Genomic DNA, 27,214 nt, shown 5'->3' with positions numbered 1-27,214 from the left:
TTATTTCACTGGGCTTATCCAGTGAAAGAAAGACAGGATCAGACAGATGACTATCTTGGAGGAGAGTGGCAGAAACTCTAGCATAGTAATAAAGAGGGTGCACTAGGAAGGAGTGAAAAGAACTTCTGAAAACAAGAAGTTGATATTTTTTTTAAAAATCAGAGCACAGCTTAGAAATGATGATCAAGGTTTGGTGCTTCCAGGAAAAAATGACTAGATCAGAAAAATTATGTGGAGTGATTCTAAATTCCAATGAAAACAGTTTAAAATTGAAGGAGAGAACAACACTCAGACAACAAAAACCTTACTTCCACTGGGTCTGAAGAAACTAAATAGCATCTAAGACTAGAAAGAAAAACAGCATACTGAAAAGAAAAAAATAACCGAAAGGATTTGGTTAAAATGGAAAGCAGCTAAAATAGATAGAAAAGGTGATTTTCACATTGAAAACAAAAATAAATAGTAGTCTGGTCAAGACAAATTAAATAATATCTAATTATATAAAACTGCAAAATTAGCTATTAAATATTTCACTTGTACACTAAAATGCTCCAATATATAAATGTTTTACATTGACTCTAGAAATCTGGCTACCCAGGTATTAGTAATGCTTTGGAAGATAAATGAAGGCCTATAGATCCTGGATCTATTAAGGCACAGTGAAGAAAAGGATTGCATTATTGCCAGTGGAAATGTATTCTCATTAGAAAATTTTCTTTAACCTGCATCTTGGTAGCAATGACCAAAGAAAAGATTTATGGTAACTGCAACAAAAAGGAAACTTTCAGTTTCAAAATACGGTTATACTAGCTAAAACTGTTCTGGAGATGTTCTACAGACAATGAATCTTGAAGAAAAGAGGCTCCAGTGAGGATGAGCAACATGTTTCCTCCACCCCATTTACATACTTTCTTGAAAGACCTTGTCAAACTTAAAGGCAAAATCCGAGAAATGTTTCAGATGCTACTATGTGCAAAGCTGTACTAGGCCATATAGGAAAATGAATGTTGAACACAGTCTCTACACTTTAGTACATTAAAACAGGGGGGAAAAAACACACAAAACAACCATTTATTGAAAAGAAAGATAAGCACATAAGAGAGCCATAGACAGTTCTATACCATATTCAAAAGAATCTGGGGGATAGAGTGGGGAGACCCAACAAGAGGAGACAAGGAACTGCAGGGCTCATACATGCTATACCTATTTACATGCCTGCTATGCACTAGTGGGCACATGATTCTATCACTATGGGGCTGGGGAGAGGTCAGAAAGGAGTTCAGGAGCACTCATTCTCAGAGTCTAAGCTTGAATTAAGGAACAGGGTATTACTTTCTTGGCTACCAGCGGGGAGAAGGAAGAGGAGAGGAGTAAGATAGGGGTATGGGATTAAGAGATGCAAACTACTAAGTATAAAATAGAAGTGCAACAAGGGTAAATCACACAGCATAGAGAAACACAGCTCTTGTTTTGTAATAATTTTAGAAGGAATATAAGCTATAAAAATACTGAATTATTATATTACACACCTGAAGCTAATGTAATACAAATCAACTATAGTTCAATTAAGAAAAGCACAGGGGAATTACAAACATTAAATTTGTAGCTATTAATCAAGCTTCTTTCACTTTATGTTATTAAGGAGGCATATTATGGATATGCAGAAATAAAGCGCACTGAAAACTCACCGTGTTTTTTTGTTTCAAATCCCAGGAATTAAACTCAGACATCAATCTTCTTCCTGATTTTCTGAGACTCTTTGCATTTTTTTGAGGAGAAGGGCTTTGATCACAAGTATCAGTATTCACATCTTTTGACAACACATATTTCTTCTTATAGGTCACAGATTCTTCAACTGTCTTATTTAGGAGGACTGATTTAAAAGTAGTTTCAGATTCAATACACCAATCACTCTGCTTGGTATCTTCAATACTTTTATCCTCCAAATGTGTAGCGTGACCTGGTTGTTGTCTGCTTCGTGTGCAGTCATCTGCTTCTGCCTCATCTGTTCTGTTATGTTGCATTATCTCCTTCCTATACTGTACCTTTCCTGTTTCCTCAGAATTATCATCAGATATTGAAGAGGATGACTTTTGTTTAGTAAGTTTTTGGTTGATAACAATATCTAGTGGGAAAATGAGAAATTAATCCTTATTAAATTTATAAATTGATCATATATAAAATTTATTAAAACCAAAATATTTGGGGAATTCCCTGGTGGTCCAGTGGCTAAGACTCTGCGCTCCTGATACAGGGGGGCTGGGTTCGATCCCTGGTTAGCGAACTAGATCCCACATGCCACAGCTAAGACTCTATGCACCAAATAAATAAAAATAAATGTTTAAAAAAAAAACCAAAGTATTTATTAAGACATCTCAAGAAATGAGTATTTCCTTGAATAATATACAGCAAAAACTGTAGGTTTCACCTTGATTAAATGTGTCTCTTGATGAAGTACTTGCTGTTTGGTTATTACACAGCTTAATATTTGTTACAGGTGTCCAACATGCCCATTTGGAGTGCATTTTATCTCCACAGGTATTGTCTAAAATACCAGGTAACCTGAAAAATAATTCATTTGCTCATTATAAAACATTAGCCTATGACTCTGGTATAAGATCTTGACTTTTTCTTAGTCAATGTTTATTGACAGAAATTTGTTAAAGTATGAAAAAATTTTCATAAGTCATAATGAAAATGAAAACTTACTATATAATTTATTAAAGAATATTATTCTAAAAATTCCATTATTGCTACTATTTTGAGATCTACCTAAATACATCTCAGGTATCTGACATATATCTTCATGGGTATTTAAACTTGGTTAAATTTCTTCTTATTCATGCTTTATTATTTTAAAGCTTTCATTCATTTTAAGTTTCTCAATTTGAAAAGTTTTATCAGTTGATACAGAAAAAATATACAAGCTATTCACCATTGTACTATCATAATACTTGAAAGATGATCAATTCTATAACCAATTCTACATTCTAAGAACATAAAGGCCTCTTCCTTTAAATTTGTTTATCAGTTTCTAAGTCATGTCTGACTCTTTGCAACCCCATGGACTGCAGCATGCCAGGTTTCTCTGTCCCTCATCATCTCCCTGAGCTTGTTTAAACTCAGGTCCATTGAGTTAGTGATGCCATTCAACCATCTCATCCTCTGTTGCCCTATTCTCCTCTTCCCCTCAATCTTTCCCAGCATCAGTCCTTCCAAAGAATACTCAGGGCTGATTTTCTTTAGGATTGACTCATTTGATCTCCTTGCTGTCCAAGGGACTCCCTAGAGTCTTTTCCAGCACCACAGTTTGAAAACATCAACTCTTTGGTGCGCAGCCTTCCTTATGGTCCAGCTCTCACATCCATATGTGACTACTGGAAAAACCACAGCTTTGACTATATGGACCTTTGTGGGCAAAGTGATGTCTCTGCTTTTTAATATGCTGTCTAGGTCTGTCATAGCTATTCTTTCAAGGAGCAAGCGTCTTTTAATTTATTGGCTGTAGTCACCATCTGCATTGATTTTGGAGCCCAAGAAAACAAAATCCGACAGTTTCCACATTTTACCCATCTATTTCCCATGAAGTGATAGGACCAGATGCCATGGTCTTTTAAATTTGTTACATGATCTTTTAAATTTGTTACATTCATCTAGATAGAGTAACATTATTATAGGCTAAATGACTAGATGGATATTCTCATACTTACACAGGTTTATCTATTCTTCCTGCTGCCTGTGAATCAAGAACAATTTCCTGGAGTTCACCTAAATAAAACAAAAATTATGGTATCCTCATTTCTTCATACAGTTGGTAGGGTTAAATGAAAGCTAGTGTAGAATTTGATCAAAGTTCATATATTGGGATGGAGAGATTGATTGATCTCATCTTCCCACTCCCAGACCCAAACTTCTTGGAAACAAAGGCTGTATTATACTTACTCATAATTTCTAAGTTCTCTGCATAGAGCTGAATGTATTCATTATAAATCTTTTTCAAATAAATGAAACTCAGTGAAGTTAATGTATAGAAATATGTATGTGTCTATATATGTGCATGTGTGTGTATGTGTGTGTATATTACAAGAAAGAATGACGAAAATTGAACCAAAAAGTACTTACTAAAATTTTGGTTTGGGAATTCAGTGTCCTTATTTTCTGTCTTTTCTACAACTTTAGCAGTTTTGATAGGCTATAAACAGGAGAAATTTTAATATAAATTTGAATTAAGGCATTATATGAAAATGACTTTTAAAAGAGTATTAAAGTTTAAAACTTTCAAATTTTGCCTTAAAAGTTGGATAGTAGTTCTATTTCTTTCATAAAATTATGCCCATTCTAGGATACTCCCTTATCCTAAAACACAAGAAAGTAACTTTTATTACAGATAAGGAGGCATTACAGCCTACAAATTTTCTGATCTCAGCTATAGCTAGAAAAATAATGTAATTTTTCTGAGAATTTCTGGAATCTCCATGCTGTGTCATCTATTGCTCTTGATCTCATAGCCTGCATCTATTCTGTCTTTTCTCAATATATATATGAACTGAAGTGTCAAATGATCTTGCAAAGCTTTGGCCACTGCACAGGTAACTTCTTGATGACAGCAAGCTTCTTTCTTACCAGTCACATATACATATTTGTTCAGACAAAATAAAAATATGCCATCACTATCAGAAAAATATACCCTCTAGCTAAGATATTCTGCCTCATCCTGGCTATCTTCTCTGATCTAGCCAGTGGTTCTCCACACTGGGCGAGCAGTATGAAAGTGTACAAGTGTACAGGTGTGTTCCACCCTTATCTTTCCGCCACATAACCATTACATTTTTTAATATCCACCATCTTTTTTTAAAATTTCGACTGTAACACCAGGACTGCTAAGCTTTACTTGAGGAAATTATACTTATTACTGAACTAATGCCATGGTAAGATTTATAGTCTTTAATCTGAACTGGGCCCTCAACACTGCCTAACACTTGTACTTATTCTTAGTCCTCTCCACTATCCCTCAGTGCTTATTCCAAATCTTCAAGTGTCCCTGAGTCCTCTGCCTCAAGAGAAGCTCAACATCCTCACACTTTAAAGAAAACAAAAACTTTGAGGTGTTCATCTATAAACTTACGTGTATCTCTTGATTACCTATTTCTCCAAGATACAACTTTCTCTTATCCATTCCCTGTTCTGTCTCACTTCTTCAACTACCTGGAAATAATGTGTTCCTCGATATCCATCTGACTAATAACCTTTACTGACTCCAAAAATCAACTCACTCTCCATCTCCTAAAAGAGCATCTCCTGATCTTTATCCTCCTCTCTAGCTCTGGGATTAGAGAGAGTTGTCTGCCCTCTGTGTTGTCCTAAGTCACTTTAGTCATGTCCAACTGTTTGTGACCCCATGGACTGTAGCCCACTAGGCTCCTCTGTCCTTGAGATTCTCCAGGCAAGGATACTAGAGTGGGTTACCATGCCCTCCTCCAGGGGATCTTCCCAGCCCAGGGACTGAACCCAGTCTCCTGCATTGCAGGCGGATTCTTTACCACTAATGCCACCTGGGAAGCCCATCTGCCTCTCTATTAGGTTTTTACTGCAACCCGTATGTATATCCAAGAACACATATAACAGAATACAAGAACGATGGCAAATTAATTTCTCTTACTGAACATATAAATCGAGAGTTGAATGAGTATTTCTAAATTTTATTGTTAGCACAGTGAGTTATAAGACCTTACTTTTAAGGACAAAAAATGATATGTAAAAAAATTTTTAAAGCAATACTTTAAAAAAAAGTAAGACACGCACTGCTTAAGAAAAGTAAGACCCTGCTTGCAAAAGAAGTTAGTTCAATAGTATGTCTACAATAATGTGATAAAAATTTAATATTAAAAAATGCTTTCAAAGTAAAGTTACTTTGTCTGTATTATCTCCTCTCTTTATTTCTTCAGATGGTCTAGATTTAAGTGATACAGCATAATCCACTCCTTGTTCCAATGTTTTAGAAACACCAGGTTTTTCTGTAGAACTTGTCATTTGCAGTGGTGGTTTAATTCTTCTTTTTCGTGGTGTTGCTAAAATGGAGGACAAAGGAATTATATTTGTTGGATTTTAAAACTGTATGTTGCTATCAATGAGATACTGTTTGCTGAAGAAAGTTAAAAAGGGGGATCTTCTAGGATGGGTCCCAGGTTTCTGATTTAGATGATTAACTCAATATGGGTTCCATTTACCAAGGTAAGAAATGGAGAGAAACTGGCAGGGAGGGTGGAAAGATGAATTTATTTTGTACTTGTTAAGTCTGAGAAGTATGTGAAACATTAATTTCCCAGTAGGCAAGCAGATTTTGGGAACAGAAAGTCATTATTAAATTGTCATAGAGATTAAATAATGCTGTGTTTACAGCAACTAGTATATAGCATTATTTTTGAACTTTTATTTAGCTCTTGGTATGTACTAGGCACTGTTTAAATGTTGCACAATACTTCTTGTTTAACAAATAATTATTTAATCCTTTAAACAATTTGATAAGGTTAGACACTTTAGTCCCATTTCATAGAAAGGAAACTGGTTCTAAACTTTTTCACAGAAGACATCTGTGGTTCATATTCTATCAATTTTTCTATCTCAAAATTATCCTCTAGGTAAATTAGGTCCAGAATATTCCTAAATTTTAAAAATGCCTACTTTAAATAATACTTGTTAGAAATCTTTTAAGATTATAAAACTTACATGTATTGACTAAAAGTATTGGACTTCTCACAGTGTATCTATCTGTACCAGGAACAATCATTGATGCTTCAGACATTTTTCTTTTGCTAGGAGTAATTATCTTAAACCATGAGGGAAAAAACACAGTAAATACACAGTCTCTCTTGAAATTAAACATCCTACGATTTTATTCATAACATTTTACCTTGACTGCACACAAAGATATATTTTATAAATAATATGATATTCAAATATTTCTGTATTTTAGTCTGAGTTGAAGGATTTTATCCTAATATTAATAGTCAAAACAAGAATATTGTTTTAAAGAATATCCAGACTTAGAAATACAGTAACTTTTTATGTTTGCTAAAAATATTTTATTGATACTCAGTTTATCTAGTTAACCACCTGGCTCACAGTTTCCTATTCTATTTTATAAGCACAATGTTTGGAACACATACTTATGTAAACTTGTTTGTGAAAGCCTTCATAATGTTAAACATTCTTCAAAATTCTGTGAAGACTAAACTGCCTTTAGAGTAAAAAGTAGCTAAAAAATACATGATTTAAAAAAAAAAAAAAAAAAACAGGAATTCAGAGATTCAGTGGCACACAAGCTAGTGTTCCAGAAAGGTTTGTATTTTCTAACTTTAGACTAGAGTGACTGATAAGAACAATAGAAGTAGATAAGCAGAGGTGGGACTACAAGGGATTGGCATTCCAGAGGATGTCATACAAAGGAGTACTGATGACAAACTGTAAAGAGGCAGAAGATAATTATTTTTAAAAACGCACAGGAAAAATTACTGATGGAATTCTGAGTAGGTATGTATATGGGGCATGGAGGAAAGGTGAGGAAGGATAGGAGAAAAGTGAATTTTAAGATTAACCAGAAAATAAGCTACTGAACCAGCAAGTTTGTCTTAATATACAGTTCCTACTGTTATATGTAATGAATGGAATCCCAAAAGTTACTTATTTATATAAGTAAGTATATTTATATGAGGTATATAAAGTATATTTATATATAAAACTTTACATATTTACGTATCTCAGTAAGGCTAACCCTTACTGAAGACACAGCGGGTATTTAGCAACAGTGCAATGTTTCTCAAACTTTAGTGTGCTTAAGATCTTTTACAGACTTTGTGTTATGATTCAACGGTTTTAAGATGGAGAGTCTAAGAATCTGCATTTTTAATAAGTACTCAAGTTATGGTTCAGATAAAAGACCCCAGAAAAAGGCTTTATAGTCTAATCACCTGATGGAACTACAGTTGACAAAATGATATTTTTAATTTAATGAAGGACACAGATAAAAGGGATAAACAGTAACATAAAGTATGGAGGAGCCTATGAGAGTTATAGGCAAGATGAGAGATTAGTAAAAACAATTAATCAGTAAAAGCTCCATCAAGAAAGTAAAAATGAACAAAGATTTACAAGTTTAAGTACACTTTAGACAAGAAGAGGTAAAAACAGCATGAATGAAGGTACACAGGCAAGAATGAGTGTAACAAAAATGACAGAGTAAAGCAACTGACCATATTAAAGTGGAGGCTATTGAAAGAGTAAAATTAAATTATAGAAGGTCTTCAAACTAAGTCAAAATTTAGATATAATGGGATAAACACAGAGATCACAAGGCTTTCTGAGCAGAAGAATGCTACAAGGATATTGGTATGAGAAAAATCAGTTGTATACCTCACAGGGCAGCTCACAGGATGGACCAATAATGTCAAAGACACTACTAGGTACGCTAAAATGAGTAACAGTGAAGAGAATGAGGAAACCATGTGAGAGATATTATAAAAGAATAATCACTAGCACCTTGGTTCTAGGTATAGGATGAGAGGAAGCTGGAATCAAGGACATCATCAGAAAAATTAGTAGCAATCTTACTGAAGCATGGAGGCAGATGCAAATTTGAGGCAAAAGATGAGAGTTTGAGGTTAGACTTTAGGGAAGGGCTGAGAAATGGTTCTATCAAATGTGGCCTAGAGGAGATCCTTTATGGAGGAGGAGGAGGAAAAAGAATCTAATATTTTGCTTTTTTCCTCATGCAAATAAACGGAACATTACATTATAAATTTGTATTCTACATTAAAGCCAAGTGCAAAGATAGGACAGAAAGGATAAATGCAAAAAGTAGTACTTTCCTATCTCTAATTTGAAACTTACATGGATATAATATAGTGAAGTGAAGTCACTCAGTTGTGTCCGACTCTTTGTGACCCCATGGACTGTAGCCTACCAGGCTCCTCCGTCCATGAGATTTCCCAGGCAAGAATACTGGAGTGGGTTGCCATTTCCTTCTCCAGAGGATCTTCCCGACCCAGGGATTGAACCCATATCTTCCGCATTGTAGGCAGATGCTTTACCATCTGAGCCAACAGGGAAGTCACCTGGATATAGTATACTCTGTCCTAAATCCCTAACCCTTGCATATAAACAGTGTGCTGAAACACTCTCTTTTGTTTGTATTTGTAAAAGGCAGGGGAAATACTCTAAAATGTTACTGACATTTGAATTCTAGATACATTTTTCTAGAACAATGATTTGCCTATGTTGCTTTATAAATGATGGTTTTGACACCATATATACCTCAGGCTGGCTATTTTTTCTATCCCTTTGATTACTGTTTTTGATATATTTTGAAGGTTTAGTAAATTCCTCTTGGAGGTTAGCTTTTTCTTTCAAACTATTATGTTCTTCTTCAACTGGTGAGATTTGACTTTCTGGGACTAGAATCTGTTGGAGAATAAGGAAAAAGTGTTTAAAAGTGCAAATCATAGGAAGTCCTCAAAAATGACTGGATGTCTTCATAAAGTACTCATTCATCTCACACTCATAAAGGTTAGTTCTTTTTGTCTTATATCTATGTACTATTACAATTTTCAATCCTACAAAGTGACCCAACAAAAAGCATCCACTTTTTCAAATGTTAACAGACATAAAAGAGGCTCTGGCCTTAGTGGCAGAACATATATTTCTGATTTTTAAAGTTACCAAGACTGGTATTAATGAATAACCATCTACCTTCTGTACTGAAATAAATTATTATTAACAACATGTTTACAAAGTCACATATACCTTGTTGGGGCACTGAGAGAATTTATTCATTCTCCAAGACAAATTTATAACTGTGCTATTATTATTTAGGGTTAAACTTAGCCCAGTGATAGAAATCAAGTAAGTGAGACACATACCTGTGATCCACTTGCATCAAAAAGAATATGCACAGATGTTTTGGCAACAGATATACCTTGTTTTCTGGTAAATTCCTAAAATTAAATTGATTCAACGGGGTGTCATTTTCTTCCAGTTCTTTCCATTTTTAATGCAACTATTTCCTATACCTGCTTCTTTCCAAATCACCAAATTATCAAATCAATTTTAAATACATATAAATACTCTTCTCAGGACACTTCAGTGACTCTCTAACTACAGTCTTAGCCTACAATTTTGGTAAAGGTTCCTCACAAGCATATTATCCGCTATTTTTCACCATAAATATTTTCCATGTTATAGACCGAATGTGTTTCCTCACAATTCACATGTTGAAACCTAGCCCACAAGAATGGTATTAGGAGGGCAGGCTTTTGGGTCATTCTTAGGTCATAAGAGCAGAACCTTTATGAATAGGATTAGTGCCCTCATAAAAGAGACCTCAGAGAACTCCCTCCCCATGTAATGAAAAGACTGCCATTGATAAACCAGAAAATGGATCCTCCCCATACACTGAATCTGCTAGCACCCTGATCTGACTTCTGGCCTCCAGAACTATGAGAAATAAATGTTTCTTATTTAAGATACCAAACCATGATATTTTTGTTACAATAGCCTGAACAAACCAAGACAGGCATCACCCAAACTTGTCAACTGAATGTCTCCCTAAATAAATCTGATTCATTATGTCTTCCACAATCCTGGAAAACATCTTAATCTAAATTTCATTCATTTCAGAGGCCATTTCAAGGTCCAACTCCATAGCCTTTCCTTCAGATCTGACTCTTAACGAGCATTCTCTTTCTTCAACTTCTATGCATCATTTTCTATATGCCACTTACTTCTTCTGAGACATATTCTGTAATTCTCACAATGTTTAGTACTTTAATAACAAGACTTTGTCTCATTTCATTTTTTAAACACCTGGAAGGAATTCATCATTAAATATTTTGAGTAGCTGCTGCTAATTTTGTCATCTGAGATTCATTCCAACAGATATCTGAAAGGGTACGGCTGATAATATGATGGTCATTCCACAACACAAATTTAAAGAACTAAAAATCCGTATGTTATTTAAGAATTGTAGAGAAAAAAAAAAATCACTGAAACTTACAGTCCCAAGTAACTGAAAGTTCCCAGAATTATGAAAATATTTAAAAGTTTAACTTACCCTATATTTATTTCCACCAAAAATTTTTTGTGCCACATTAGTGATTTCTAATGATGCATCAAAATACAAAAGCAATTCTTTCCCTTCTCTTTTACTAATTTTTACTATATTTTTCAGAGTTATAGTCAGTAGCTTCTTTGATTCTCTCACTGTACACAAATAAATCACACTGATTAGTTTATATCCATTTCTATGATATCACTCTATAGGTATATTATAAATAAGAAAAGCATGCAGCATACCAATTAAAATGAACTGAAACAAAATTAACCTTTAGGATTTAACAGTATTGAGTCAATTCTGGTACTAACTACTTATGGAAACAAAAATTATCCATGGAGTCTTTTATATATTCCTGTAAATTGAACAAAGGGTCTAACAACACCCTGTGAAGCTGCTACTTCACCATTCCCCTAGTCTGCAACTGTAGATATTCCTTTTCACTAGAACTATTGCTTTCATTCCAATCCCAAAGAAGGGCAAAGCCAAACAATGTTCAAACGACCACACAATTACACTCATTTCACAAGCTAGCAAGGTAATGCTCAAAATCCTGCAAGCTAGGCTTCAACAGTACATGAAACGAGAACTTTCAGATGTGCAACCTGGATTTGGAAAAGGCAGAGGAACCAGAGATCAAATTGCCAACATCCTCTGGATCATAGGAAAAGCAAGAAAATTCCAGAAAAACATTTACTTCTGCTTCGTTGACTGTGCTATAACCTTTGACTTTATGGATCACAACAAACTGTCGGAAATTCTTAAAGAGATGGGAATACCAGACCACCTTTACCTGCTTCCTGAGAAATCTGTATGCAGGTCAAGAAGCAACAGTTAGAACCAGACATGGAACAACTGACTGGTTCCAAATAGGAAAAGGAGTATGTCAAGGCTGTATATTGTCACTCTGCTTATTTAACTTACATGCAGAGTACATTATGCGAAATGCTGGGCTGGATGAAGCATAAGCTGGAATCAAGATTGTTGGGAGAAATACCAGTAACCTCAGATACGCAGATGACACCACCCTTCTGGCAGAAAGTGAAGAGGAACTAAACAGCCTCTTGATGAAGGTGAAAGCAGAATGAAAAAACTGGCTTAAAACTTATTCAAAAAACTAAGATCATGGCATCCAATCCCATCACTTCATGATAAACAGATGGGGAAACAATGGAAATAGTGACAGACTTTAGTTTCTTGGGCTCCAAAATCACTGCTGACAGTGACTGCAGCCATGAAACTAAAAGACGCTTGCTCCTTGGAAAAAAAAAACTACGACCAACCTAGACAGCATATTAAAAAGCAGACACATCAGTTTGCCGACAAAGGTTTGTATAGTCAAAGCTATGGTTTTTCCAGTAGTCATGTAAGATGTAAGAGTTGGACCATAAAGAAGGCTGAGTACCTAAGAATTGATAATTTAGAACTGTGATGCTGGAGAAGACTCTTGAGAGTCCCTTGGACTGCAAGGAGATCCAACCAGTCAATCCTAAAGGAAATCAACCCTGAATATTCTTTGGAAGGACCAATGCTGAAGCTCCAATACCTTGGCCACCTGATGTGAAGAGCTAACTCATTGGCAAAGACCCTGATGCTGGGAAAGATTGAGGGGAGGAGAAGGGGGTGTCAGAAGATGAGATGGGTAGATAGCATCACTGACTCAGTGGACATGAGTTTGAGCAAGCTGTGGGAGATGATGAAGTACAGGAAAATCTGGTGTGCTGCAGTCCATGGGGTCGCAAAGAGTCAGATGTGACTGAGAAACTGAACTGAATTGAACTGACTGCTTGATATCCAGAATCCATCTGTGCCAGTTATGTAGAAACTCAGATTGTGCTTATTCCACACAGGTAGACAACATCACCACTTTATTACAAATGATAGTAAAAGATACAAATGAATAGTCATATGAACAGAGAGAGTGCAAGGTCTGGAAGAGTCCTGAGCACAAGCTATACTTCCCTTGTGTGTGTTCCACAAAGGGTTAGTTTAAGGACTGAAGCATGTATATTGGTGTTTTGCTGCAAAAGGGTCACGTCCGACTCTCTTGCAACCCTATGGACAGCAGCCCGCCAGGTTCCTCTGTCCATGGGATTTCTTAGGCAAGAAGACTAGCATGAGTTGCCATTTCCTTCTCCAGGGGGTCTTCCTGACACAGGGATCGAACTCGTGTCTCCTGCATTGGCAGGTGAATTCTTCACTGAGCCACCAGGGAAGCAGGAAGCATGGACAAAAGCAAAAGTGTTAAGTCACTGAGTTGTGTCCCACTCTTTGCGACCCCATGGACTGTAGCTTACCAGTCTCCTCTGTCCATGGAACTCTCTAGGCCAGAATATTGGAGTGGGTAGCCATTCCCTTCTCCAGGGGACCTTGCTGACCCAGGGATGGAACCCAGGTCTCCTGGATTGCAGGTAGATTCTTTACTGTCTGAGCTACCAGGAAGCCCGTGGAAGTATATATAATGATATTAATAATAAGAGTTTATTGTCATCTTGACATCTGAAATTTCAGTGGAAATTTTGGTGGAATGGGATGTAAAACAGGATGCAGAAAAAACAGAAATGAAAAGCAAGAGAAGGAAAGATTTAGTAAAAACTGTTTTCTCAAAATTGGCTATGAATGGAAAAGCAATGAGACAGAAGACGACACAGGATTCAAGTAGACTTTTTAAGATACAGTGACAGACGTACCCTAAAAAAGTATGATGTTAAAACTACAGAAGAAGACCTTATGTTAAGTGAAATAAGCCAGTCACAAAAAGACATACTGTATGATTCCACTTAAAATAGTCAATTTCATAGAAACAAAAAGTAGAATGGTGGTTACAGGGACTGGGTGGAAATGGGAAAGGAGAACTGTTTAATGACTATAGAGTTTCAATTGCTCAAGATAAGAAGAGTTCTGAAGATTTGTTTCACAATAATGTGAATGTACTTAACACTACTGAACTATACATTTAAAAATGCTTAAGATGGTAAATTTTATGTTGTGTAATTTTTACCACAAAAAAAAAAATAAGAGAAATTGGCTGAGGATGTATATGGAAACTTTATAGTTTGGAAAGTTTTTTGTAATCTAAAACTATTCTAAAACTAAGAATTTATCTTTAAAAAAGACCTAAATCAAACTTTCAGAGATGAAAACTATAATGCCTGACATAAACATTATACAGAGTAATATCAGAAGGTTAGACACTGCAGAAAAATATTAATTAGCACAATAAAACACAGCAATATAAAACTACCTAAACGGAAAAAAGAGTGGAAATAAAAGCCTGGGGTTTGGAGGGAGAACCCAAAGAATCAGCGAGCTGTGGGAGAACTTCATGTAGCTTAGTCTGTGTGTAGTCAGAACCTTCAAAGGAGAGGAGAAAAAGGAGAAGAAAAAAATAATGTGAAGAGCAATGGATAGAAACTTCAGAAGCAAGGAAGCTCAATGAACTCTAATAATGAACAATGTGAAGAAAATTACACTAAAGCACTATAATCAGATGTTTATAACCACTAATAAAGAGAAGATCTTAAAAGCAGCCAGGGGAAAAAAGACTTTTAACAAAAAAGAACAAACATGAGAATGAGAGACTTCTCATCAGAAACAATGCAAGCCAAGAGACAGAAGAACAACATCTTTAAAGTAAACTGAAACAAAAACAATAGGCAATCTAGAATTCTGTGTAAGTATCAAAAATACTGTTCAGGACTTTCCTGGTGATCCAATGGTTAAGAATCCACCTGCTTAAAAAAAAAAGAATCCATCTGCAACTTCACAGGCGAACTCTATCAAACATTTAGAGAAGGCTAGTTATTTGACAACATCAAAAAAATTGATATACCTCTCATAAGACCAATTAGGAGAAAAGATAAGTGACAACTTATCAGTATAAGCAGTGATGGGGGACCATCACACAGAAACTGTAGACAGTAAATGATAAAAAGGGACCATTATAAACCACTTTATGCCAAGAAATTTGACAACATGGATGAAAACAATTTGAAAGACAGAAATACCAAACTTTACTCAAGGAAAAAAAAATAGATAACCTGAAAAACCCTTTATGTATTAAATAATTTGTAGTTAAGAGCCTTCACCAAAGAAAAGTAAAAGGACAAGTCCAGATTGCTTCATTGGTAAATACTACCAAGTACTTAAGAAACAATACCAATTCTTCACATACTCTTAGAGGAAACTGAAGTTTACGCTTGCCAATTCATCCTATGAAGTTCAACAATGCCCTGGTTTTAAAACTTAAAACTACAGATCTTCTAGGACATGAAATACCAAATTTCTAACTAAATTTGACAAATCAATTCCAATGTATCTAAAAGAATAACTACATCACAAAAGTGTAACTACTGTTACAATGTTATTTCTCCTGGTATCAAACTACAAAAGCAGTCAAAATTCTAGCAAGTTTTCTGTAGCAATTGATAGGCCAATTTTAGAATTTACATGGAAATTCAAAGGTCTAGAATTATCAAAACTATCCTCAAAAAACCCCACAATATTAGAAGACTTACACACTATTGACTTTTAAGACTCACTATAGATCTACAGTAACTAAAACAATGTGGTACTGGCATAGCAAACAGATCAATGGAATGAACTACATAGCAAGACCTACACTCAAATCAGTCATTTGATGTTCAACAAGGGAACCAATGAAATCCAGTAAGGAAAGAAAAATCTTTTCATCCACTAGTCCTGGAATAACTGTATACCCATATGAACCTAAATCCCTGTATTGAACCATAACCAAATATTAATGAGATGGATCAGAAATCTAAACACAAAAGTTAAAATCATTAAGTTCTTATGGAAAAACAGAAGGATATCTATGCCACTTGGTAGTAGGCAAAAACTTCTTAGGTCACACAAAGCAATAACCATGTAACAAAAAATACTGATCACGTGGACTTCAAATTTAACAACTTCTACTCATTAAAAGAGACCACTGAGAAAATGAATAAGCAAGATACAGACAGGGAGAAAATACTCATACAACATATATTTGTCAAAGGATTCCTATCCAAGATACATAAGAACTCAAAACCTTAATAATAAAAAGATAGTCCAGTAAAGTAATGCAGTCCAGTAAAGAAATGCACAAAATATTTAAACAGATACTTCACACACACAAAAAAACATGTGAATGGCCACTAAGCACATGAAAAAGTGCTCAACTTTCCTAAAAGTGGTTTTAGGAAAATACAAATAAAAACTATCATGAGATAGCACTGCTGCTATTGCTAAGTCATTTCAGTCGTGTCTGACTCTGTGCGACCCCATCCCTGGGATTCTCCAGGCAAGACCACCGGAGTGGGTTGCCATTTCCTTCTCCAATGCATAAAAGTGAAAAGTGAAATTGAAGTCGCTCAGCCATATCCGACTCTTCGCGACCCCATGGACTGCAGCCTACCAGGCTCCTCGGTCCATGGGATTTTCCAGGCAAGAGTACTGGAGTGGGGTGCCATTGCCTTCTCCGTGAGATAGCACTACATGCCTACTGAAATAAATAATGTCTTGATATCTGAATTTGCAGTGGTGCCAGTCTACCAAGGTAAATGATTTCTGTCCAGTACATATTGAGAAGAAAATAACTGATCATAGGTTTTAGATTAGATAGGGAAGGAAATAAATACAAGATGTTGGGGGTAACACAGGGTCAGGGAATTTGATGATAGTGAACCATCACATTTATGGATGTGAACATAATGAGAATGTTGATCTGCTTTCATCGGTCTACTGAGTTTTTCCATACAGTATGCAATGTCTACTCCAACAGAAATGATAGAAAACAAGTTTAATACCTTCAATGCTGTATATCTGCACTTTTTCTTCAGGCACAGTGACTGCTTCCCACTGATGATCCTTAAATTTAAAAACACGTTTAGATCATAAATAATTTAAGCTTGCTTTAAAGCTCCTTTAAAGCTCCTTTAAACACTATCTTCAAGTTATACAAATAATAAAGGTTATTTTTTTTAAACAAACTATCACTAAGTAACTGGTTGATATATCACATTTCTTGTTCTATTAATTGACTACATAATATATTATACTTGTCACATTTAATCTATTTATTCATTCTTAAAAGTGATAGTATTGATTACTTTAATGGTTTTCTATTCTTAATCAAAAAAAGGATGACTATCTATTCATATTAGGCTATAACCTTTTTAAATAAATATTACCAAATCCTGTCATCTCTTCCTCTGAAATGTTTTGTGAAATCATATTCATCCCCCAACTCCCACTCATTAATTGATTATCCTTAGATTCAAACACTGAATGCATGTGAATAATAACCTAAAATGTTTTCGCCTTCCAAGTATTTTCACTGAAAATTTGTATAAATGAATAAATAATGTGAATTCACACAAAAAATGTATAGTAAAAATTAAAACCTTTCCGAAAATATGATATCCTAAAACCTTCCAGTAATCTTTTGATGAAAATAGATCCAGTTCATTTGCTATTTAAGGACTATTAAAATTCCGCTAAATCCTCAGTCTCTTCACTAACTCCCTCCACTTAGTTGCCTTAATTGAAACCAGTGTATATTCTGAGAGAACCAGTACCATTTAACTACAGCCTTCTCCAGTCAAGGTGCTAATTCTCCCAGACCTCAAAACCTCAGGGTCAGGAGGAAAAGGTTGGTATCCTCCTTTCTCCTTTAAGCATCTTCCTATTTCTCTGTGTATAACACCTACTCATCACCATCTGCTAACTTTAAAGAGACTCTTTCTCATATAGATAGGTACTTGGTTCAAAGCTTTCCTTTTGGGGGAAAAAAAAAAGTCTACATTATATAAATTTTCAAAAAGATTTTAAAAAATAGAAATCATTATGAGTCCAAAATATGCCCTTACCCAGGTTCAACAGTTTACCAGTATATTGTGCCCACCAATTTCATCTTCACCCCCTACTTTCCCTTCATTATGTTCTCTTCTTCTTGATCTCAACTTTTTTATTCATTGTTACTCTAGCGATCAGTTTTAAAACACTCATCCTTAAAGTACCTAACAAAAACCCCTCCCTTGAATCTACATCTCACTTTAGCTTCTACTGTGTTCTCTTCTCCTTGTCTTTACTTCCTCCACAAATATTTCAACTTTCCAGGAATGCCTAAATGCTATGGCTTAAACAAAATTGCTTTCTTGGATGACTGGTTTTTATTTAACTGTGTTTTGACAGAGTTGATCATTTCCTCTCATAAAACACCCTTCCTTTCCCTTCTGTAACATGATACCCTTTTAATTTGATCATTTTTGGCAGATTTGTCAAGCATCCTTCAGGCTAGTCTCTTCTGCCTATTCTGTATACATTTGTATATCCATGTATACATCTGCCTATCCATGTATACATTTCTTATGATTTTGTCATCTAGACACTCAGAGAATCCCATGGTTTTATTTATCTTCTGTATACAGAGAGCTTCTGAATTTCCACTTACAGCTCAGTTCTCCCATCTGAACTTCAGACCAATATATTCAACTGCCTACAAGTTGTCTTCAGCTGAATGCCCCACAAGCACCTCCAATCAAAACATTCAAAACTGAATCATCATCTTTCCCCTACAAAATTGATCCTCCTAAAACAGCATCCCCATCCATTCAGTTACCAAAGTTTTATTAATCCTTCCTCTTTTTACTACAAATTACCAAATCTGCTCAATTCTACCTCAAGTGTTTCTGAAACCCATCCATTTCCATCCATCTCCACCATCACTTTCCCAAACTGTGCCACCATAATTCCTCTCACCTGGATTACTGCATAAGTCTAACTGCTTCTGGTCTTGTCCCTTTTTAGTCTCTTTCCCCCAACCAGGAGAATCTTTTACATGAATGAGATGCTCAACACCTAGTATATATCTGGCACACAGTAAGTTCTTATTAAATGTTTATTGAACTGATGTTGTCTCCTACTTAATAATCTTTCTTTAGCTCTACACTGCCTGCCTTCTTTCCAATCTCCTTTGAATTCTATCACTAACACAGAGCATTTTTCAGTTGAGTGTTGTATTTATTCATTCTTAAATATGAGCCCTTGAACAGCTATAAATGAGAGAATATGGGTCCCTGATTTAATAAAGCTTACATTCTATGGCGGGGGGTGGGGGATAGACCAAAAAAAAAAAAAAAAACAGATAAAAGGATTTTAAGTAGCAATAACTACTACAAAAGAAAAAAGAGGACAATGTGATATAATATGGCTGGATAGCTACTTCAGAATATCTAAATGGGATGCAAAGATCCTGAGGTTCCTAGGCAGCAAGGATAAAGACCTGAAGAGGTATTTAGAGGAAAAGAAAAAAATGAATGGGGATTGAACACGGTAAGCAAGGAGAAGGGTCTGAGATTATCAGAGAAACAGTGAGGGCCCAGGTCATAAAGGCCCCCGAATACCATGTTAAATAGACACAGGGAGGGTTTTAAGCAGCCACAATAGGGGAGAGGCTTTGAGGACAGTGAGAGAGAACACAGGGAGAATGCACTACTGCCACAGAAATCCAGAGAGGAAAGGAGAGTCCAAATGTATCTGTGGGAAGAACTTTCTCCCAGGCTCTCTAGATCAGTGTCTGGAACACATGAGGCATTTAATACTTATAAATGCATTTTATACTATCCCTATCATGTATAATACTAAAATTATTTATTTTCTTCCCTGAATCATCCATTAGACCAAGCAAGTAAAGTCAGGAACCACTCCAGTCTTATTCTATCCTCTTCTCCGAAAATGAAAGTCTACTTCCTAAAGAAAATCCAGTTAAAAATACTCCTATAAAGCCTGCAAGAATAAACACACTAATGAAAACTGTCAGTGCCTCTGAGAAGTAGTGCTAGGTTCTGGAACTCATTATTAAGCATTCTAAGAAGGTACTCTAAAAAGAAATAAAGATATGTGGAATTCCTAAGAGGCATCTGGTTAATGTTTGTCTATAAAAAGTTTACCTGGACAAAAAGCATTATTATTATTATCAGCAATCACAATCAGATCAGTAAACTGCAGACCAACTCTTACTCAGATTTCTGCTCTACAGTTTGAGCTAGAAGCACACCCTGTAGCAAACAGTTAAGTGGTGGCTATTTGGAAACAATGGCTCAAGAATTTTCCTCAGGTTCAAAAGGGGTCAGTAGAAAACACACCACCTGGTTGGAAAGTTTAGGCATAGCTACTATTTAGCACAGAAAAGAACTAAAATTCATTTCTAAAGAAGAACATAAAAATCAATTCCTCAATATTTTCAAATAGAAGATGCTATGAAAGAATAAAATAAGACCATTTGTCATTTTTGTTAATGCTATTTTTAACTGTTTCTGTACTTGAGTAACTGTTGTCTTTTCTAGATTCAGCTCACTTTATGTTAAATTTTATCATTAACGTGTAATTTCTGAAAAGTTTGTATTTAAAAACTAGTGTTAAATTTTAGCTTTTTTCTGTTGCTATAAAACATCAGAAATAATTTTCATTTCTAATTAGCTTGACAGGCTACCATGCTTATCAAAATTATTAGAGCTAACACTGAAATCTATTCAAAAAGAGAAAATAAATATACAAAGAAATCCATATTCTTAAAGTGAATTATGATATTATATACATACATACACACACAACTCAAAATGATAGAAGGAATAACACTTACATCATTGTCTCCAGCAATGTAGAATGAGAGAGTCTGGCTCCCAAGATTAAAATCTATCCAAAACTCCTCAAGTTTTTCATCTGATGGTATTTGCAGCTAATAAAATAAACATATAAAACTAGAACATACTATGCTTTTAAAAGTGACAACAGAAAATTATGACATATTATAATTATGTTATATATAAATATAAAATTATGATATATTCATGGTTGAGTTTTTTGAAAAAAAGAAAAAAGTACAGCTGGAAGGTGTAAGAAGATAAAGAGAAGGCAAGTATAGCATTTATATCAATTTAAAACAATAAAAAAAAGCTGCTTACTATTTTACACATAAATTAGCCAGCTCCAAAAAATCACAAATACTTAAGTACAAATAAAGGTTGAAGATAATTTCACATTTGAATATATTCATGAATAATAAACAATAATGGGCTTGATTAAGGAAACAAGATAATTTGAAGTACAGCTTTATATTTTACTTATCCTTGGCTACAAATATGTCATTTCATAAAATGTCACTTAGATCTAGAATATCAGACCAGCTGTTATTTGTGATCTAATTATGACTAATATTAATGTTCCTGTCAATTTGTAGCCTATAATTCAGTTGACCTCTACATCAAAAATCACCTAATAACTAAAACAATATGTATTAAATTTTAAAATTTACCTCATATTTATCAAGAAATGCTGACAAACAAGGAAATGTAAAGACCCTGAAAGAAAAAGTAGTTTGAGTTAAAAAAAATTAATAAGCCTCCACAGCATAATTTTGACTTGCCATACAAATCACACCTAGGATCAAAAGGAAATCAGGCGGTAGTGATGATTTAAATAAAACATTGTTTCCTTCTTTATTACTTTTTAAAGTGAGAATTTAGTGGAAATCTGTTTCTGAAAGGAAGCATATTATTTTGAGGCTACTACTCAACCTACCATTTTGACTAAAGTTAACTGTACCAAATTACTCTTCATGTTATTGACTATGAGCAGAGATTCCCAATATAGCTTATAGTAATATAATGGAAGTTTTCCTACAGGATTAGATAGGAAGAGCAGAAGTGAATAATACTGCTAATAAAAATGGCAGAATTCACTGAATACTTTCTTGCTCAATTACTATTGTAAGGACTTACATAGCTATCTCATTTAATCTTCACAACAAACATGGGGTAGATATTATTGTGGGCTTCCCTGATGGTTCAGATGGTAAAGAATCTGCCTGCAATGGAGGAGATGTGGGTTTTATCCCTGGGTTGGGAAAATATTATTAGTATTCTTATTTTATAGCTATGGAAACTGAGGCAAGTGAGGTTAAACAACTTTTCCAACATTAGAACAGAAAGAGGGGTACCTACTATTCAAATTCAAATAGTATGACTCCTTGCACTTAACCTTCACCCTATCTTTTCTCCATATTTGGTAAAGTCAATGTGAATTGATTCATCCAATGTGTGCTGAGCATTTATAAGGTGCCAGGCACTGAACAACAAAAATACTTCCTAAGTCATTGTCAAAAGTGATAAAAATTTGTATTACCTAGACCATTCTTGAGATTTAATAACCTCAGAAAGAACATCCTTACAATGTTAATTACAAAAGAAAATGATTTATATTTGCTATACATTTTTATTCCAGTATATGGACAGAGGTAGCTCAAGTAATATTTATATTTAGACTTTTATTATTTCTTAAACACCAAATTTAAAATGCATATGCAATTCTGAAATACTGTAAACAAATCTTAGAAAAAATTAATTCACGTTCATTAAAAATGTATTTTTCCTCCAAAAAGTACAAAGTAAAATAAGACCAGTGGAGGATTATTTAAGACTAACATTGTGTGCTCCCCTCTTGAGCTCTATTTTTTACAATTAAATGGTTGTATTTTGCATTAAATTTACCTTCTCTTGTCTCCAAGCATGCCATTTACAAGGTTGAGGAATATCCTGCAATCCTAATTTTTAAAAAAGAGAGAGTTTTTAAAAAACGCAGTTATTAAAAAACTTGTTAATTTGTTATTTTATACTACTTACTGTTTCAAATTCAGAGTCTTTAATTCCTTTAAATGCATTAGCAATAAAATCCATTGAGAACCACTGACAAGCCAGTTCTTGTCTTTGTTTTTCTGTGGTCATTCTACATAAAGCTTCGACGATACCCACTTGCAAGTCATAATCTTAAAAAAAAAGTTAATTATTTGAAATTATGAAAATTAAAGTTTATGAAACTCTATTTCATAAGGTGTTAGAACAAGCAAGAGAAATAAAGAATATAGTGCAATTTACTCATCTTTTGCCATTTTCTTCATATAGATTAGAAATATCCCACCATTACATGGCATGAACACAGTCCAAATAACAAGACAAGTTTGTTAACAGAAAAAAGGAATAAAACAAAAAATTTTACAGACATTTAAAAGAAACTCCTAAATATGCAAAGATACAATCATTCCATTATTATTAGAGCTGTGAATTGTAAAATAACTGACAAGTTTATAAATCATAGGTAATCTTTGTTTTCCTTTTGTATATCACGATGTTTACAGTTATTTTAAAGTACTTGAAGCCACTGGTTTGTTCTATATGTAAATCACTACATCAAAATTTTCTCATACAAACTTAGGAAAGAAAATTTCAGTTCTTTTAATAAAGACATCATTTACAAACAAATCAATCCCAAGAATATTAAACCTAATTTCATAAAATATATTTGAGAAATTTCTTAGCAAAAGGAATTAAAATCTACTGGAAAATTAAGTTATTGTTCATAAACCTACTATTAGGCACAAATTATATTTGACGACTCCTGTTATCATACTTCTTTTATTAGTTCCACAGATATTTATCCTTCATTTATTAAGGTAACTAAAAATTGCTTGATTATGCAGCTTATAATTTTTTCATATAATTTCACATTATATTATTTTGATTAAAATATTATATTCTATTAATAAATTTGGAATAACTTCAAATATGAACATTTTGAAAAAATATACTCACCTCCGGCATCTAAAATCCTTTCTCCCATACTACTCCTGTGAATCAAAACAGCAGGTTATATACTGGACAAGCATCAATTAAATAGAAAGTTCATATGTTTAGGGTAAAAAAACTTCACTAAAACTTACAATTGGTTAGTATTAGACTGTGGCAGAAAACATACCCATAAACTATATTAGAAATCTATAACAGTTGACCAATTTTAATTACTAATGCAGCTTATGGTTGCCTTATTTGCCTTATAAAACAACCTTTAAATTCTTGACTTGAACCACTAATTAAAGCAATGTAGTACAGATTATTACATGAGAATTAACATTTGTTGGTTACAGAGTATTTTCCTGGCATCTTGAGGCATTCTGTCAAGCATCACATTCATTTTTTTTAGAGTCTAGAAAAGAAAAAAAGAGAATTAATTAACTTTATATATTCAGTGAAACATTAATATGTTTTCAGATAGGTACATAAACTTAGAAGTCTATTTTTCTTAATCACAGCATTTTATGCAAGGAATGAAGGGTGGAGGAAAGACTATAAAGCATAAAATAGTGAATACAAGAAAACATAAAACAAAGGATATCAAAAATAGACAATACCACAATTCTTATGCTTAAAGCACTCATACTCTGCAGCATGACATGTTCATTATTACTCTATCATAAGAACTAAGGAAGCAAAAAACACCTTATTAATATTTATTCTTATGACTATACACATGTACACATGCATTATCAGTATATACTTATATAAATTATTTTTAGCATGTAAATACTGAGGAACTAATATCTAAATGGTACAGTTTATTTTCATATGAGCTATATTCATACACATAAATTCACATGGTTATAAATGTTCAATATATATTTACATAATATATTCATCATGTCAGGCAATGAATTTCTCCTCCTGAAACCGTAAGTTGCGTCCAACTTTTGTGCCCCATGGACTACAGCCTGTTAAGAATTCTCTGTCTATGGGATTTTACAGAGCGGGTTGCCATTTCCTTCTCCAAGGCAATGAATTAAGACCACAGAAATACACTACATGGTAATTCAGTGCCAAGATAAAATAGTTATTCAATTTGATAAATTGCTACCAAATTGTCTCTACTTTCTCTTTAATTTTTAAAAGAAAAACTAAATAATGGCTTACCTCCTGCTGAATACAAATATCCACTCTTGAGTCAACAACCAGGGCACAAATTCGAGGCACAAAACTTTCCACTATTTGTCTTTTACCTGAATAAAAGTCAATTATTGATAAATGTGAATTTTAAAGGACAACCTTTTCTTATATGAGTGAATGGAAAGGACTATATTAGAAATTACTAGTTTTACTAGTAATTATACTAGCAAATATACTAAACTAGTAAATATACAAGTTCAGTTCAGAAGGTGGCCCGCAGCCTCCCTGGCCACCAGGAAGCATGAAATTTAGTCCTGGTTCTGCCACTAATCAGCTGTGTAACTTTGAAAAAACACACATGTACACCCATGGTTGATTCATGTAAATGTATGGCAAAAACCACTACAATACTGTAGAGTAATTAAATTAAAAAAAAAAGAAAAAACATCATTCAACAGATGTGACTGATCTGAACTCTGGCAAAGGAATAACCCCAGATCCAGGTTCTCCTTTTTAGGCATTTAAAGCAGTATTAGTGTATTGGATAAATATAGTTCAAAACTGGAAACTTCTATTTTGAGGTTTTTATAAAAACTGGCCTCAATAATTTTTAGTCATGCCTCCGAAATTTCATAATGGTCATTAATACCTCCTCATGAAGATCTAAATAACATATTTCTAAATTTGACCCTAGTCTCTCAAAAGACAAGGCTTTATTAGTACCAATTAAGAGGAATTTGCCCCATGCTGATTCACAACATAATTTTTAAGAAATAATTTTAAATAACGGCAACATAGGAACAGAAAATGTACAATTTCACAGTGACTACATTAAAAGAAGAAAAAACAATCACTGAATTATCTGAAAAGATAAAATGATTTACTTAAAAAAACTAGTTAGATCACTTCATAATCATTGGTGCTTTAGGACTGTTTTCTCCCCTAAAAAATGAAGAATTTAGACTAGATTGTTATCTTAAATGCAAAAAACAAATGAAAAGGTAGCATTAACTACTACTGAAATAAAGAGCAATCAATCTTTTAAAATGTTCTGGCTTTGAAGCAGCAAACAGCTGCCCCTTCATTTATTAATATAAAGGATTCACCAGCCTCAATTACCAATCCTAGGTAATTTTTCCCCAACCAACACAGAGATAAAATAACTTGAATTTATTGTTAGGTACAAGGCACTACCAAACACAAGCTGAGATGATGAGTTGTAACATGTTCTATATTCTCCCTGTACTACTAAAAATTTCACTAGATCAAGGACAAACTATGTCCCACAAACCAAATCCAACTCGCTGTCCCTTTTTGTATGGCTGTATTCACCAGCAGGTACTCTGTGGAAATATGCAAATCTATGATGTTTTACTGAAATAGTAGTCTCAGGTGAATTTCATTCATTCTTAGGAATTCAGCAATCATTAGACACCTATGAATGAATGGCTTTGGTAATTAGCTTGGGCTGCAGAGTTGATAAAGATTTCTTAATGAATTCAGTCCCCAAATCCAAGGAAAAATAGTGCTTATATGAGATACTTATACTTCAGTAAAGTCATTTCAATGAAACAAAGGTCATCTGAATCACAACAGGCTTTCAAAAACTAAGACAAGAAATGACATCTCCATTTCCAACAAAAACATAGATGATATACTTTTTCCAAGCTCCAACTACAGACCTAGCAGTGTTTTGGGATGCTGACATAAGTGCAAAGGAAATTTCCATATTTCAAAACTGATTTTAACTGTGCAACTGAGGAGTTTCCACCTAACCTTCAACTGAAAGTGATTAATCTGCAATGCAATGTCATTCTAAAAAGTAAACATTAAGAAAAAAGTAAGTCTTAGGTGCTCAGTTGTGTCTAACTCTTTGTGACCCCATGGACTGTAGCCCACCAGATTCCTCTGTCCATGGAATTCTCTAGGCAAGAAACTGGAATGGGTTGCCATTTCCTTCTCCAGGGGAGATCTTCTCGACCTAGGGCTTGAACCCGGGTCTCTCATATTGCAGGCAGATTCTTTATCAGATATCTGAACCACCTTGAGCATGACTTTTAATTAAGCATAGTCATCCCTTGGAAAGTATTTATAGAATATTAGACTTTTTCCATATATATATATGTACATATATATATAAAAGGCAAATATTAAGAAAAAAACCTAATTCTATAAATGTTGCCAAATGATGACTATGCTCAATTAAAATACATATTCATGAACTGATATCAGTATTTGGCATTATCTGCATGAGTTTGAAAAGACATGTTCTAATGTAATATACACAAAATCTCATTATAGATGAGCATGAACAAAAAAGACTTGCAATCAGTTTTTG

General features: G+C 34.1%; 1 protein-coding gene across 1 annotated transcript in view; it reads right to left on the bottom strand.

The window, feature by feature from the left end:
• The window catches only part of SYCP2 (synaptonemal complex protein 2), a 69,292-nt gene that overhangs the window by 28,606 nt on the left and 13,472 nt on the right, over window positions 1-27,214 (bottom strand). Inside the window, exons 7-23 of the mRNA XM_065919694.1 lie at window positions 24,904-24,989; window positions 24,057-24,142; window positions 23,752-23,786; window positions 22,786-22,928; window positions 22,654-22,706; window positions 21,420-21,465; window positions 20,748-20,843; window positions 16,912-16,972; window positions 11,105-11,253; window positions 9,915-9,989; window positions 9,310-9,456; window positions 6,727-6,826; window positions 5,911-6,068; window positions 4,123-4,192; window positions 3,711-3,768; window positions 2,429-2,562; window positions 1,689-2,125 (exon numbers count right to left, since the gene is read on the bottom strand). Coding sequence (XP_065775766.1) covers window positions 1,689-2,125; window positions 2,429-2,562; window positions 3,711-3,768; window positions 4,123-4,192; window positions 5,911-6,068; window positions 6,727-6,826; window positions 9,310-9,456; window positions 9,915-9,989; window positions 11,105-11,253; window positions 16,912-16,972; window positions 20,748-20,843; window positions 21,420-21,465; window positions 22,654-22,706; window positions 22,786-22,928; window positions 23,752-23,786; window positions 24,057-24,142; window positions 24,904-24,989 — 1,934 coding nt within the window. The remainder of the gene's footprint in view (window positions 1-1,688; window positions 2,126-2,428; window positions 2,563-3,710; window positions 3,769-4,122; window positions 4,193-5,910; window positions 6,069-6,726; window positions 6,827-9,309; window positions 9,457-9,914; window positions 9,990-11,104; window positions 11,254-16,911; window positions 16,973-20,747; window positions 20,844-21,419; window positions 21,466-22,653; window positions 22,707-22,785; window positions 22,929-23,751; window positions 23,787-24,056; window positions 24,143-24,903; window positions 24,990-27,214) is intronic.

The sequence above is a fragment of the Muntiacus reevesi genome, chromosome 2 (assembly GCF_963930625.1).
Source record: "Muntiacus reevesi chromosome 2, mMunRee1.1, whole genome shotgun sequence".
Classification (NCBI taxonomy): domain Eukaryota; kingdom Metazoa; phylum Chordata; class Mammalia; order Artiodactyla; family Cervidae; genus Muntiacus; species Muntiacus reevesi.
This window is presented reverse-complemented; position numbering and strand designations above follow the sequence as displayed.